The following is a 13,715-nucleotide window of genomic DNA, read 5'->3' as shown; positions in this document are numbered from 1 at the left end:
ACAGCCATCTCTTGGCACGTGCAAGATCTGTGGCTGGAAATACGGCTTGTTGGGGAGCTAAGAGGACACCCTGGTTGGGCTGGAATTCCCACTGGTGAGTGTGAGTGCCAGAATTGGGGCACTGGGCTTGGCTGGACATGGCTGCAATCTCCTTTGATACAGGTTTGGGCTGAGTCTGGGGAGTGCCAGACTGGGTTAGACTCCAGCACCCACTGGTACTCATGAGAGTCAGGGTGGGTGTTGAACAGGCTGGGCTAGATCTTGGCTCCTGCTGAACCGAGAGAAAGCTGTGTTTGGGCACAGACCAGGTGTTGCTGGGCTGTGACACTCAACAGTAACTGGAAAGGGTATATAGGCTGAATGGGCAGGACACTGTTCCTGCCAGGACAAGAGGTGGACAAAGTCAACCCGGGCCAAGGACGCACTGGTGTGCACAAGATCTGCCACTGGGAGACCAGATAGAGGAGCTTGGTGAGCTCCTGGGTCAGGTTGCAGTCCCTGCAGGTAAGTGTAAGAACCAAGGAGCAGCCCAAACCAGGTCAGATTACAGTACCTGATGGCACACATGTGGGTCAGGTCTGAGGGTGGCCCAGGCCAGGCCAGTTCATAACATCCACTGGCATATCCAAGAACCAACACGGAGCACAGGAGGGGCTAGGTTGGACTGTAACACCAGCCAATTCACACTGGAGCTGGGAAGGGGCACTGACTGGACAAGGCTAGGCTGCAGCACCAGCCAGCTTAAGCTGGAACTAGGGGCAGGTTGGATCGAACTAGGCTGAAGCACCTGCTGGTGGATGCTGAGGTGAGATGAGTCATGCCAGTCTGGGGATGATGGATGTCAGGTGTGTGAGCCACAGGGACAGAGGGGCCTTTGGGCCCACCAGCGAGGTGGGTGTCGGATTCGTGAGCCCCAGGGGTGGGGGTCTGGCGGGGTTTGGTTCACCTGGTCCAAGTCCTAGAGCCCACATGCGTGGTAGATGTCAAGTCCATGAGCTCCAGGGATTGGGGGTCCAGTGGGGCCCAGGTCATTTGACACGAGTCCTTGTGTCTACCTGAGTGATGCGTACTGGATCTGTGAGCCCCAGGGATGGAGGGTCTGGAAGGGCCTGGGTTTCCTGGCCCAGGTCACTGGGCCTGCCTGCATGGTCTCACTGGTCTGTGAGCCCTAGGGGCGGGGATCCAGCAGGGCTCGGGGCATCTGGCCCAAGTCCTTCGCCTGAACAGTGGGGTATGGTGGAGCTTGAGTCACCTGGCCCAGGTCCTTGGGCTTGCCTGCATGGTGGATCTTGGTTCTGAGAGCCCCAGGGATAGGGGTCCAGTGGAGCTCAAGTCACCTGGCCTGGGTTCTTGCACCCACCGGTGGGAGGTTGCAGTGTCTGTGAGCCCCAGGGTTGGGAGTCTGGTTTGGCCCGGGTCACCTGACCCGGGTCCATACGCCCACCTATGAGAACTGGTCCTTCTCAATGTAAAGGGTAGAGTGCTGGAAGGCAAACGATGGTGCACATGGGGTATATGGTAGCCCACTGGGGCATGCAGAGGACATCTGGCCCATAGCAGAGAATGGAAAACAGAACATATGGACAAATACCCCAGTCCAAAGATAACAGCAAATATCTGGGCGAATGGAGACTCTACAGTCGACTGTGTCAGCTAACGGGACATTGGAAGGGATTCCTCAGCCGTAGATTGATGAGACAAACAGCATTTCAGAACTATCGCATCCACCTGGGCAGAACCCTCAGAGCATGTGCCACTGTGACCCTGGGTTGATATTGAACAGCTGTTCCCCATCTTCGGGTACTGGGATGGTTGGGAGGCTGGGTATGGCCTATCCCCTCATCTCCCCTTTACTCCTAGAAATGGGAAGAAGAAAGAGAAAGTATGAAAAAAATGATCACACCCCCTTCTCCCTAACCCTAGATCCTTCCCACACTAATCAACTATGTAAACATCATCTAAAATAGTAAGTTTTAAAAAAAGAAGCGCAAAACACATTTGTCCCACACACCTTCCTCCACATCTCCACTCTCCCCAACCCAATTAGAGGCTCATATTAATGTTTATCCTTCTCAATTATGTAAATAATATTAAAAACAAAATAAAATAAAACATCGTGCTTGGAATGGCAAGACTGGCAGCAATTCAGAAGTTGAGCTGTCGAAACCACTTGAGCAGTGCCCTCGGAGCATGCCCCACATCGGGGACCTGGGATGGGTGGGAGCCTGGGTGGGGCTTCTCCCTGTGTCTCTGCCCTCCTCCCAGATACAGAAAGGAAAAAAAGACAATGTGGACACAACGGTCATATGCATGTTCCTGGAGCCCTTGATCCTGTAAGCCGTAATCAACTATGTAATGATCATCAAAACAAAAAAGTTTTTTAAAAGGCAAAAAGAAAAAAAAAGATTATATGCTGAAAAATTCAGAATAGCTTTCGGTGAACTGCTCAGCATAGCTGTAAGGTTTAAGAATTTGTGGAGAATTTTCTTGGAGACATAGCTTTTCCCACTGCAGTGTCTAAGATGCAACTTCACTGCAAACTGCAACTTCAAATACTACGATTCTTGTTTTTACTAAGACAAACTCTCCCAGTCTATGTACCACAGGAGTTTAAGGCATCAAGATTTCTGTCGCCGAGGTAGTTTGCTACACATGTCTCATCGTCCTGAATGTGGGACCCAACCTCTCTCCTCTCCACCTGTATCTTGGGCGGGTACAGATGTGACCGAGCGTTCTGGGGACACCCCGGTGTGACCGAGAGCTAGGAAAACAGCACTGGGCAACAGACAGCCCTCAGAGGGATCCTACTTGAGAAATGACAGCTGGACAGTTTGTTAGACTAAAGAAAAAAAAAACCATGTGCAGTAAACAGGAAATAAACAAATGACCAGATATCTTAGCACTGAATTTATGGTAAAAACAACAAACTTCTAAGTAAGTGTGCTAAAATGAGTCTCCTCGATCCAACCAAAGGATCCGAACTGAGCTAACTGCCGTCCATGAACAAGCTCCTGCAAGCTCTCGGGGCATCTGTTATCTAATTAGTGAATTTTAACAAATGCTAGCTCCTTGCTGGCAGACTCAGCTTTTCCTTGGCAGCAAAAGGAAACAGCTGTGTTGGCAGCTTAGCCTCCTGGAAGCCAAACAGAACCTGCTACCTGTCACCCAAGGTCTCTGCACGCACAACAGGCCTGGCTGCTGGGCGACACCGCTTCTTACCGGGAAAAGCATTGAGGCTTTGGTTCCAGAGCAATGCAACTGGGCCCACTGGGGGCTGAGACAAGATACGAACACAATTTAGAAAGTTTCCCTATGTAATTCTAATAGAGCTAAGAAATAAGAAAAGTTCCCCCTGAACTAGAAGTCCTGTTTCATGTTTTGAATGAAGAGCATGAAAAACTCAGCGACCCTGGGCACTGAGACATGTGGAAAGTCGTGAGAGGTTCCCCCTTTGTCTCTCCCTTTCCCTAGAAACAACAAGAAGAAACAGCAAATTTGGAAGCAATGAGTACACCCAATTTTCCCTAAACCTCGATCCTTCCCACCCTGATCCATCATGTAATCATTATAAAAAATCTATATATAAAATAACTCAGCAAAAAAAACCCATCAAAGTAGCATGATCTGAGATAGTAGGAATGCTTTCATCTTCTTAGGAAGAGTTTGAAGCTATTCACAAAAAACAAACAAACAACAACAAACAAAAAAAACAGTACTTACTTGAAAAAGACAAAACGATGGGGTAACGGGATGACATGACAGGCGGGTCTGGGTCAGATGGAAGCCAGGAGCCAGGAGCCCCAGCTGGGTCTGACAGGCAGCAGCACCTCCTTCCCAGGTGTATTGGAAGGAAGATGGATCCATGTGGAACAGCTGGGACTAAAACCAGCTCTCCAATTTGGGGTGCCAGTGTAACAAGCAATGGCTTCACCTGTGGCCCCCTCTTTCATTTATTTTGTACTGAGGTTTGTGTTTGTTTTTAAGATTTATTTTTGTTTGTAAGGTTGAGTTACTGAGAGGAGGATAGGCAGACAGAGGTCTTTCAGCTGAGCAGATCTGAAGCTGGGAGTCAGAAACTGCCTGCAGGTCTCCCACACGGGTGCAGGGTCCCCAGGCCTTCGGGCCATCCTCTGCTGCTTTCCCAGGCCAGAATGGGGGGGGGGGGGGGTTGGAAGGGAAGTGGAACAGCCGGGACTAGACTAGGCGCCCGCTGCACTGCAGGCTCAGCCCGTGACACCATGGCAGCAGCCCTTCCTTTTTTTTTTTTTTCCTAATTCTAGGATTTTAAAATAAAATAAACCTCTAAACTGCACATTAATATAAACAGTATTAGGTCACAAATGCCTGAAACGATTAAAAATTGACTTGGATACACCTGAAACACAAAATTTAGTAACACTGCAGCTGGAAACCCCAAGGAACTAGATCTTGTACTTAACAAGTTTTAATGGCAACTCTACCAGTAAGGCTGACTTAGATGGGGCAGGAATCATGACACACACAGCTAAGCAAAAACTCCAGATTCAGCAACACACGTGTGAGTGCACACGGTCCACACGGCTGCTCTGAAGACACACTAGAAGGAAGCAGGCGAGTTTGATTGGATCATTTCATCCACTGTCATTAGAAGTCTCAACACGGAATCCCATGCCAGTGGGAGGAACTCCCTGTCAGTGCTGTTGCTTCTATCAACTCATACATGACACATTTAATCTAAATCTGTCACTTCCTGCAGCGTTGACATTGCCTCTGTTCTTTTGCAGCAAGTTTAACAGTGACTGGCATAGGGAATAAGGCACAAGTGAGACTGACTTCTTCCCCAAAGAACAACTACGGTAAGGGATCCAACAAAGCCTGAACAAGGAAACACTGAGGTGCAGGGGCCAGTGCCACAGCTCAACTGGCTAATCTCCTTACTGCAAGTGCCAGCATCCCATATGTATACCGGTTCATATCCTGGCTGCTCCACTTCCCATCCAGCACTCTGCCTGTGGCCTGGAAAGCAGCAGCTGGCGGTCCAGAGCCTTGGGACCTTGTGCTCCTGTGGAAGCTCCTGGAAGAAGCTCCTGGCTTTGGACTGCTTTAGTTTGGGTCATTGCAGTCATTTGGGAGGGAGAGGAAGGGAAGAAGGAAGACAAACACAGGTGCAAAGCAGTGCATGCCTTTTTATTTGAGTGCTTCTACTCCAAGAAGGATTATCCCAATTCCCACTTGGGCCTATTTATCTAAATAATAAATCTGTAATGTTTCAACTGAAACAGGAAGACACTCATACTGCAAAAACCCACACGCACCACCAGCACCTAGGTTACACTGATCACTTCAAGCCATTTCATATATATATATACATATATATGTATATATATTATATGTAGTTTTTAAAGGAGATTTGCTTTACTTATTTGGAAAGCAGCTGGGAGAGAGATCAATAGGGAAAAGAATGGGGAAGAGAGAACGAGAATGCAGCTCCCGTGTTTCCCACCTTGGGTGGCAGGGGCCCAAGTACTTGGCCATTCTCTGCTGCTTTCCTAGGAGTATTAGCAGGGAGCTGGGCTACAAGTGGAGCAGGCAGGATCAAACCGAGCCGACTGGGCATGTGGAGGTCACAGTGCTGGCCTAATCTGCTGCACCACAATAACTGCCTCTACTATTTAATTCTCCTTAAAATATATATATATATATATTAAAATATATATGTTTATAAATAAATATATATGTTTATTTATTTATTTATTTACTTGAAAGGCAGAGCTACAGAGGAGGGAGAGGGTTATTTTCCATTCACTGGTTCTGCTCCCCAAATGGCTGCAATGGCTGGGGCTGGGCCAGGCTGAAGCCAAGAACCTGGAGGTTTTTCTAGGTCTCCCATGTGGGTGCAGGAGCCCAAACACTTGGGCTGTTATCTGCAGCTTTGCCAGGGAAATGAGCAGGGAGCTAGCCAGGACTCAAACTGGCACCCATATGGGATGCCAACTTTGCAGGTGGCAGCTTACTGTGCTAAGCCACAGTGCTAGTCCCTCCACTATATTCTTAATGTATAAGACTAGCATGGAGAGGGAGAGCCCCAGTTTTTCCTGGTTCACATTTCCAATGATTCTAATGATTGGGAAGGGCTGGGCCAGGAAGCAGCCAGGAGCTAGGAACACCAGCTAGAGTTTCCACGTGGGTGGCAGGGACCTGTCACTTGAGCCATTGCCTGCTGCCTCCGGCCATGCACGGTAGCAGGAACCTGGGACTCAAATGAGACAGCGCCACTACTAGGCCAAACATGTGCCTGTTAAATTTATATAGGGAGACTTGTTTATATAAGAGGCAGAGAGAGGTGGGGGTGGAGGAAAAGAGATGTACCATTTGCTGGTCTACTCCCCCGATGGGCTGGGTCAAAGGCAGGCGTTCCATCTGAGTCTCCCAAGTGGGTGGCAGGGACCCAAGGACTTGGCCATCAGCAGGTGCCTCCTGGACACCAGCAGGAAGCTGGACAGGAAGAAGTGGAGGCAGGCACCCAGCACTCCAGCGTGGGACACGGGCAGTCCAGGCAGCAGCAGAACCCTGTCCTTAGGTTTGTATTTTAATAAAAGATAATAAAAACCAAACACAGATAACCGTCAGAGTTTTGTTTTGTTAATTCTAATGCACAACCGATTTGTTCAGGGCTTTTCCCGAATCAACGATCCCATGGTTGTTGCTGCAGCAAGTGCCTGCATCTATCAGTCCCATGGAACGCAAGAACGATGGGGTCAGCCTTCCACACTGCTGTGTGCGACTCCCAAACAGGACGTGGCGTCTTCACTTCTGGGTGAGAGAAAAAGCGTTCTGGTCCATGAGCTCACCGACTCGCTCCTGCAGGACGTTCACCAGCTCCGCGATCACGAAGACGTGCGTGTCGTCGATGTCCTGGATGATGAACTTCTTCCCCAGCGCGTTGGACTCATCCAAGTACAGCAGGAACTGCTTCATGGCAGGGTCGCTGTGGAGGGAAACACACCTTGTCCAGTCACACCACAGATGGATTAAATCCGGGACCGTACGGACAAGCTACAGGATGAGTTTTAAATTCTGAATTATTAATCCTTGACTTGTTCTCTAGCTCAGGCGTTAAGGATTTACAGACCCAGGCTTTCAGTTAAATTTTCAGTGCAAGTTTAACAGACCACAGCGAGGCTGGCATCGGGATTACAGTTAGCTTGAGTGCTGGCTGCTCTGCTTCTGGTCCAGTTTATTGCTAAAGTGCCTGGAGGGCAGTGGAGGATGGCTCAAGTACTGTGTGCCTGCCTGGGAGACTAGGATGGAGCTCCTGCTTTGAGTGTGACTCGGGGCGGGAGATTTCTCTTTCAGTCTCTTTCCTAGTCAATTTGTCTTTCAAATAAGTAAAATAGGTCTTAGGAAAAAAGCAAACATATTTAGAGGCCAGGATAAGATTTTTTTCAAAGAATACTTCGTCACTGACAAGTAAATATATATATATATTTTAAAGATTTATTTTTATTATTTTTTTATTGGAAAGGCGGATATAGAGAGAGGAAGATCTTCTGTCCGATGATTCACTCCCCAAGTGAGCACAACGGCCGATGCTATGCCGATCCGAGCCAGGAGCCTCTTCCGGGTCTCCCACGCGGGTGCAGGGTCCCACAGCTTTGGGCCGTCCTCGACTGCTTTCCCGGGCCACAGGCGGGGAGCTGGAAGGGAAGCAGGGCTGCTGGGATAGAACCGGCGCCCATATGGGATCCCGGGCGTGCAAGGCAAGGACCTTAACCACTGCGCCACCGCGCGGGGCCCATATATATATTTTAAGCTTTTAAATAAGACCTAGAATCACAACACCTTTAAGTGCATTAAAAATTAATTTCCGGGCCCGGTGCGATGGTGCAGTGTTTAAGTTTGGGACCCTGCAACCAGCGCGGGAGACCCGGAAGAGGCTCCTGGCTCGCATCGGCATAGCATCGGCTGTTGTGCTCACTTGGGGAGTGAATCATCGGACGGAAGATCTTCCTCTCTGTCTCTCCTCTCTGTATATCTGCCTTTCCAATAAAAATAATAAAATAAATCTTAAAAAAAAAAAATTAATCTCCTTCCAATAGCTGTTCAGCACCTTGCTGTGACAAAACCAGCTCAGTACTCACACTAATGAGCCTACTGTGTACAGCCACACTCACGCGACTCCAGCCTTCAGCTCAGCCTCCTTCCTTACTTGTGTGTCCTCCCGATACACACTCTCAAGAAAGAAAATCTTACAAAATCTACTGTGAGAATACTGTGCTCACCCAGAGACCTACATGCAACCCCACCTCCTTTTGGCTTCAAGTGTGAGTGAGCAGGGTGGTTCCAAGGGAAACAGGTGCCCACTCGGGGGGGGGAGGGCACAGGCTCGCAGCAGGGGGCTTAGCAAAACATGAGCATAACCTCAAATACACGTCTTTGTGATTCTTAGAAAAACACAATCTTACACAATCTTCTGAACTGTAATGTTAACATCAATTATAAAGGGAGCAGTGTGAAATTCCCTGAACGTAATAAAAAGTAAGATTTACAACTTTCAAGTAAAAACACTGATCCTGAGTGGAGCTAGCAATGTACGCTAGGGATTCACTTCACACATGAGTCCGATGTAGAGACCCGGGCTTTCACTGTTTCACTCACACTGAAGACAGAACACGCGGACCCTGCTGCCTGCTGGGTAGGACAGACAGAAGAGGCATGGCAGGTGCTGGCAGCAGCCAGTGAGGAAACTGCCTGTGGCAATCCAGGATGACGGCGCAGACCTGGGGGCACGAGTGGAGCTGCTGGGCAGCAGATGAATCCTACCACACGGACAGAAAGCCAACAATTGGCTGAGGCAGGACAGAGCGTTGAAACAGTCATCAAAGAGATTTTTGGTCCAAACAAATGAAAGGGTGGCGCTGTTACTTACTGAAGTGAGGAATGCGGGGAGAAAGGTTTTCAGTAAAGACCAAGAGTTTGGTTTTAGGCGTTTCACATGTGAGGTGCCCACTGGGAGAAGGCTGAATGTTGGATGTCCAGCGGTGAGGAGGAAAATCCAGGCACCACAGCAAGGGACTGAGCAGAGCCAAGCCACAAGCCTGAGCCTGAGCCCTGAACAGGAAGGGGTGAGCCCACCAAGGGGGGAGGCCAGGCAGCCACACAGGCCCTGAACTCACTGAGGAAGGCAAGCTGCTCTCAGCGGCTTTCCTGGAACAGCCTCCAGGGAGGCAGAATTTCTGGAAGAGGCACCGGGGACATACATACCCTATTTTCCGGCCCAATGGTATAAGAGGTCTCAAAGGGAAAAGGGCTGCGTTTGACACGTTAGTGGCAGAAAGTCTGTTACAGTACAAAGGAAGAAGGCAAGCCTCCAAGGGGCTGAGGACACAGGCCATCTGCTGCTGTCACTGTCGCCTCATTCCATGGCTGGCGGGCCACAAAGAGGGAGAAAGAGAGGTCTCCTACAGGCTGGGTTCAGTTCTCAGATGCTCTCAATGGCCCACGCTGGGTCAGACTAAGCTGGGAGCCTGGAACTGTGTGCATCTCCCATGTGGGTGGTGGGGGCCCAAGGACTGGTTTGTTTCCCACACAGTACGTGCTTTCCCAGGCACGTGAGCAGGGAGCTGGGTCGGAAGTGGAGCAGCCGAAGTGCAAAGTGCAAAGTGCGAAGTGCAAAGTGGTTTGCAGGTGGTGGCTTAACTTGCTGCACCACAACATGGGTCCCTAAACTAAATCATTTTTGATTTGGCCTTAGATTTTCATTTTTGTCAAGTCCCGAGAGGAAAAAAAAGAAAAAGTATATCCAAATAGCTTGAGCTTTGAATTCACTCAGGCTGGGCCTAAATGGCCAGGATTATAATACTCAGATGTGCTTTCTTGCTTACTGAAGAATGTTAAAAATTACACAGATGTGGGTTTGGCACCGATGAAGATGCCAGTTAAGATGCCTGCCTTGCACACTGGAGTGCCAGCTGCTGAGCCTTGACACTGGCTCCCAATTCTAGCTTCCTGTTAACACATACCCCAGGAAACAGTGAGGGATGGTTCAAATCAGTTTTGCTGCTACCCAGACAGAAGACCTGAACTGGGTACCAGCCCCAGCTGTTGTAGGCATCTGGGGTGAGCTCAAAGTCAACAAAAAGGAACTGACAGATACAGAGTTTACTCACATATGGCAACAAACTAAGGCAGATTAACACAAGTGTCACATTAAGACTCCTTTCTTAAACTGTGACATACAAACTTTTTTTTTTTCTAGTGAAGCTATTTAATTTTTTGAAAGGCAGAGAGAACAGATCTCTTACCCACTGGTTCAAATGCTGGCAACAGCCAGGGTTAGACCAGGCACAAGCCAGGCGCTCTGCTTGGTCTCCCACGTGGATGGCAGTCACCCACCGCCTCCCAGGGACGTTAGCAGTAAGCTGGATGGTAGGCCCAAGTTCAAGGCAGCCGGGACTCAAAGCAAGCACACTGACATGGAGGCAGCCTAACTGGCTATTCCACTCCGCCCGCCTCTGCCATCCAAGCCTGAGGCCGATCTTGCTGGCCGCCTGGACAGTATACGGGTCAGTTACTACAGAGTACCTTGTATGTGATCACAAGAGACCTCAACTTGCAGAGCTGGTTACTGGTAACAGGCCTAAGGTTTGACATCCTTCCCTGCAAACCCCAGATCCACAAAATTCTCTATTCCCCTGCATCTACATGCTTCATGCAATCCGCAGATATGAGACATGAGATTTAGCATCTTCCTTTGCCACTGACTACAGACCTGAGGGAGAGTGAGGTACTCTTCCAGGGACCAGCCCACACCTACACCCGACACGGAGCAGGAACCACCAGCTCTGGCCAACCACTTTACGCTAAACTACTTACTTTTTTTTTTTTTTTTAGTGGGGTGGGGGGGACAGAAAGATTTGTATGTTTAGGAAGGCAGAATCATCCTCTTGAAAAACTGGACAGCACACTCTTTAGAACTTGAAAGGGAAAATCAAATTAAGAGTCTTCACGCAAAATAATTCTCCACGGAACTGGTTATGACTGAAGCTGGTCACGCTAATTCCCAACATTCAAATGTATCTTCCCAAGATCCTTTGCAGGACAGTTCTGATGTAGCAGACTTCGGAAATCGGATTTATTTGAAAACCAGAGAAAGGGAGAGAAAAAGATCACTCTTGTGCTTGTTTACGCTCCAAGGGTCTCCAAGAGCTGGGCCTGGGTCAAGCTGAAGCCGGGAGGGCCCAGAACTCACCAAGCCTCCCCCCTGGGTGGTAGGGCCTCGAGCACTCGAGCCATCAGCTGCAGCTCCGAGGGTGGAGACAGAGTCAGGACTGGGACAGAGGCAGTGGGGTACAGGTGTACCACATGGGGTCTGACTGTTGTGCCCAAGGCATGCCTAGAGTTTGCCTTTCCAGGAAATTAGCTGCTGCTGCTGCTGCTCAGGGAAACACGCCAAACTTGACAGCCCCCAGGTTCAGGCCAGATTCAGGGGCCGGACAGCGCGAGAGCAAAAGGACGCAAGCGCAACTCAGACACTTCAGATCCCATTGCAAATCTGCACTCCTCCCAGAGAGTGTGATGCTTCCTCAGGGGCTCATTAATTTATTTTCAAATCAAAATATGTTTAATACAATTCTTACTATCATACCCAAAGGGTGACTTTGCCACTAAATTACTCCACAATTACTCTAGAATGACCACAATGACAAACAAAAGAGTGGATCTGAGATGAGACATGAGACCACACAAAAAGGAGCAGAACTGTGACAAAGGAGCTCTCCGCATAATTGGCAGTTACTATATTTGTTTCAAAGCCAAAAAGCTAATTTACATCTTTATCTCATAATACACACCTCCCCATAAATCCTAGAGAACAACCGAGAATGGATACCTTTTGTGTAACTGATTGGATGTCATTTGCATGAGAGCAGTTGAATGGACGGCATGTGAACACTTGGTAGAACATACAAAACAAAAGGAGTTCCAAACAAGAGTCTAGAAACAGTGGATGGGTTTGTTGATGAGCTCAATACCTCCTCCCTTATCCCATATGACCCTCAGTGTACAAAGTCTGATGCCACTAATAAACTTCAGCTATTGACTATCAGTCAGTAGTTCATGCGTGTTACTACCGGCTCCGTGCACCAAGTCTGTCGCTGCAGGACAGCGACAATTCTCCATGGAGCATGCAGCACTAATGGAAGCTGGCATCCTCCTTTCACTCCTCTGGAAGAGCCCTTGGCCTCCCCTGTCCTCACAGCACCCACCCTTCCCACTCCTGGACACAACGAACTCACTTTCGGGAAACACCACGGCCTCTGCTTCTGAACTGTCTGTCAGGGTCTCCTACACCCCAACTCCCAACCTGCACTACCCATCATGGGGTCTGCAAGCCACACCCCACCAGAAAGCACTTGGATCAGCGGCTGACCGCTGAGATACGCTGCAAAAGCAGAACACACACTGGCCTTTAAAGACTTTTTTTTGGAAGACTCAGTATGAGTTAAGAGAATATCCTGAATGCGGTGGGGTAATACAATGTTGACTTCACCCGTTTCATTTTATTTTCTAAGGTGGCCACTAAGAAATTCAAAGTTACATATGTGGTTTACACTCTGTTCCTACTCGATGATGCTGCTCTAAACGTCCCACCTTTGTCCATGTCCCTTCCCCGCCCTGCGCAACCTCACAGTACCAGCAGCCCAGGTCAGGGCTCCCGCGGAGTGACTGATGAGACACTGAGTTTGCAGTTTGGATTTTAAGCCAGTGACTCGCAAGCCTCTAAGGTCCTTCACGAAGGTCCTGGAATTCTGCAGGCCCTAACACTCTAGTCAACTTCAGATGGTTCGAAGAAAATGCAGGTACTGCTGTTCACATCAGACCGATTTCGCAAACACGCTGGCTCTGTTCAAAAGTCGTTGGGACCCAGTGCCCCTTACGTGAATGCAACAGACACGGAGGTTGCACAATGGAAATGATCTTCAAAAGGGATCTGACTTTAGAACAATTTACGTGTATATCCTGTTACAGCAGGTACACTGAAAATTCAGGAAGTATCGAAACTACTGACCATTCTATAAGCACTCCTTTCAACACGTTGACCATCTTTGTCCAGCCAGGAGGGTGCAGGTGATCTCGGGAAAACTAACGAAAAGGTAATTCAGAATCGTCAGGTTGATCCTTTCCTGAAACGAGGCACAACCGTTCACCGTTGGGTTAAGGACTAACAACGGCGGAAACATACACTCTTTGAACAGAACTGGGTCCATCGGGCTGTTAAGAAAGCATGGATCTTAACTAGCCATTCTACCCAAGGCCAATAAAAACCCAGGGAAGCGAGCTGCGCCCCAGGGCGCCCCACCCAGAGATAAAAGGGGGCTGGTATCAGTTCCCCACTCGAGGCAGCAATAACGGGTAAGATCTCAACGGGAGGATCGCAAAGGACCCGCAAAATCACAGGGTGCCCCGTCACCCCATTTCAGACAGGAGCTGTGCCCCCCTGGCCCGCCCTCTACACTATGGGCGTGGGGGGAGCGGACAGAGCCCGACACCCCAGCGTCTAGAGCACCCAGACCTCCGGCTCTTCCTCCTCCGCCGCCCTCTCTCTTCCCGCGGCCTCTCGCAGTCTCCCACGCACCTCGCTCGCCCGGATCCTCCCCAGGCTCGCCACGGACCTCCGCCCACACAGCGCGTCGACCACAGACTGCGTCTGCGCTGCCCTACGTCATCGCGCTCGT

At 49.4% G+C, this 13,715-nt stretch overlaps 1 protein-coding gene across 3 annotated transcripts; it reads right to left on the bottom strand.

The window, feature by feature from the left end:
• Positions 1 to 6,599: 6,599 nt before the first annotated feature.
• Positions 6,600 to 13,711, bottom strand: GTF2H5 (general transcription factor IIH subunit 5). 3 transcript variants are annotated; one of them, XM_040965243.1, is made up of 3 exons: positions 13,616 to 13,711; positions 13,049 to 13,122; positions 6,600 to 6,967 (listed from the first exon to the last, which is right to left on the bottom strand). In XM_040965243.1, exons 2-3 carry the CDS (start codon positions 13,081 to 13,083, stop codon positions 6,787 to 6,789), a joined length of 216 nt encoding a protein of 71 aa, XP_040821177.1. In that variant the 5' UTR covers positions 13,084 to 13,122; positions 13,616 to 13,711; the 3' UTR covers positions 6,600 to 6,786. The 3 variants fall into 3 exon arrangements, with proteins under 3 accessions (XP_040821177.1, XP_040821178.1, XP_040821179.1); XM_040965244.1 differs by having other exon boundaries at positions 13,049 to 13,163; positions 13,616 to 13,710; XM_040965245.1 differs by having other exon boundaries at positions 13,553 to 13,659.
• Positions 13,712 to 13,715: the final 4 nt, after the last annotated feature.

This window comes from Ochotona curzoniae, unplaced genomic scaffold, assembly GCF_017591425.1.
Source record: "Ochotona curzoniae isolate NIBS_2020 unplaced genomic scaffold, NIBS_Ocur_1.0 scaffold_3890, whole genome shotgun sequence".
Classification (NCBI taxonomy): domain Eukaryota; kingdom Metazoa; phylum Chordata; class Mammalia; order Lagomorpha; family Ochotonidae; genus Ochotona; species Ochotona curzoniae.
This window is presented reverse-complemented; position numbering and strand designations above follow the sequence as displayed.

What these genes read in the sequence shown, in the direction of transcription:
- GTF2H5 (XM_040965243.1), bottom strand. Translation starts at nt 13,083, where the DNA reads ATGGTCAACGTGTTGAAAGGAGTGCTTATAGAATG. An exon ending in AAAGGAGTGCTTATAGAATG is followed by an intron (nt 6,968 to 13,048) that starts GTCAGTAGTTTC and finishes TTCCCTCCACAG; the next exon opens with CGACCCTGCCATGAAGCAGT.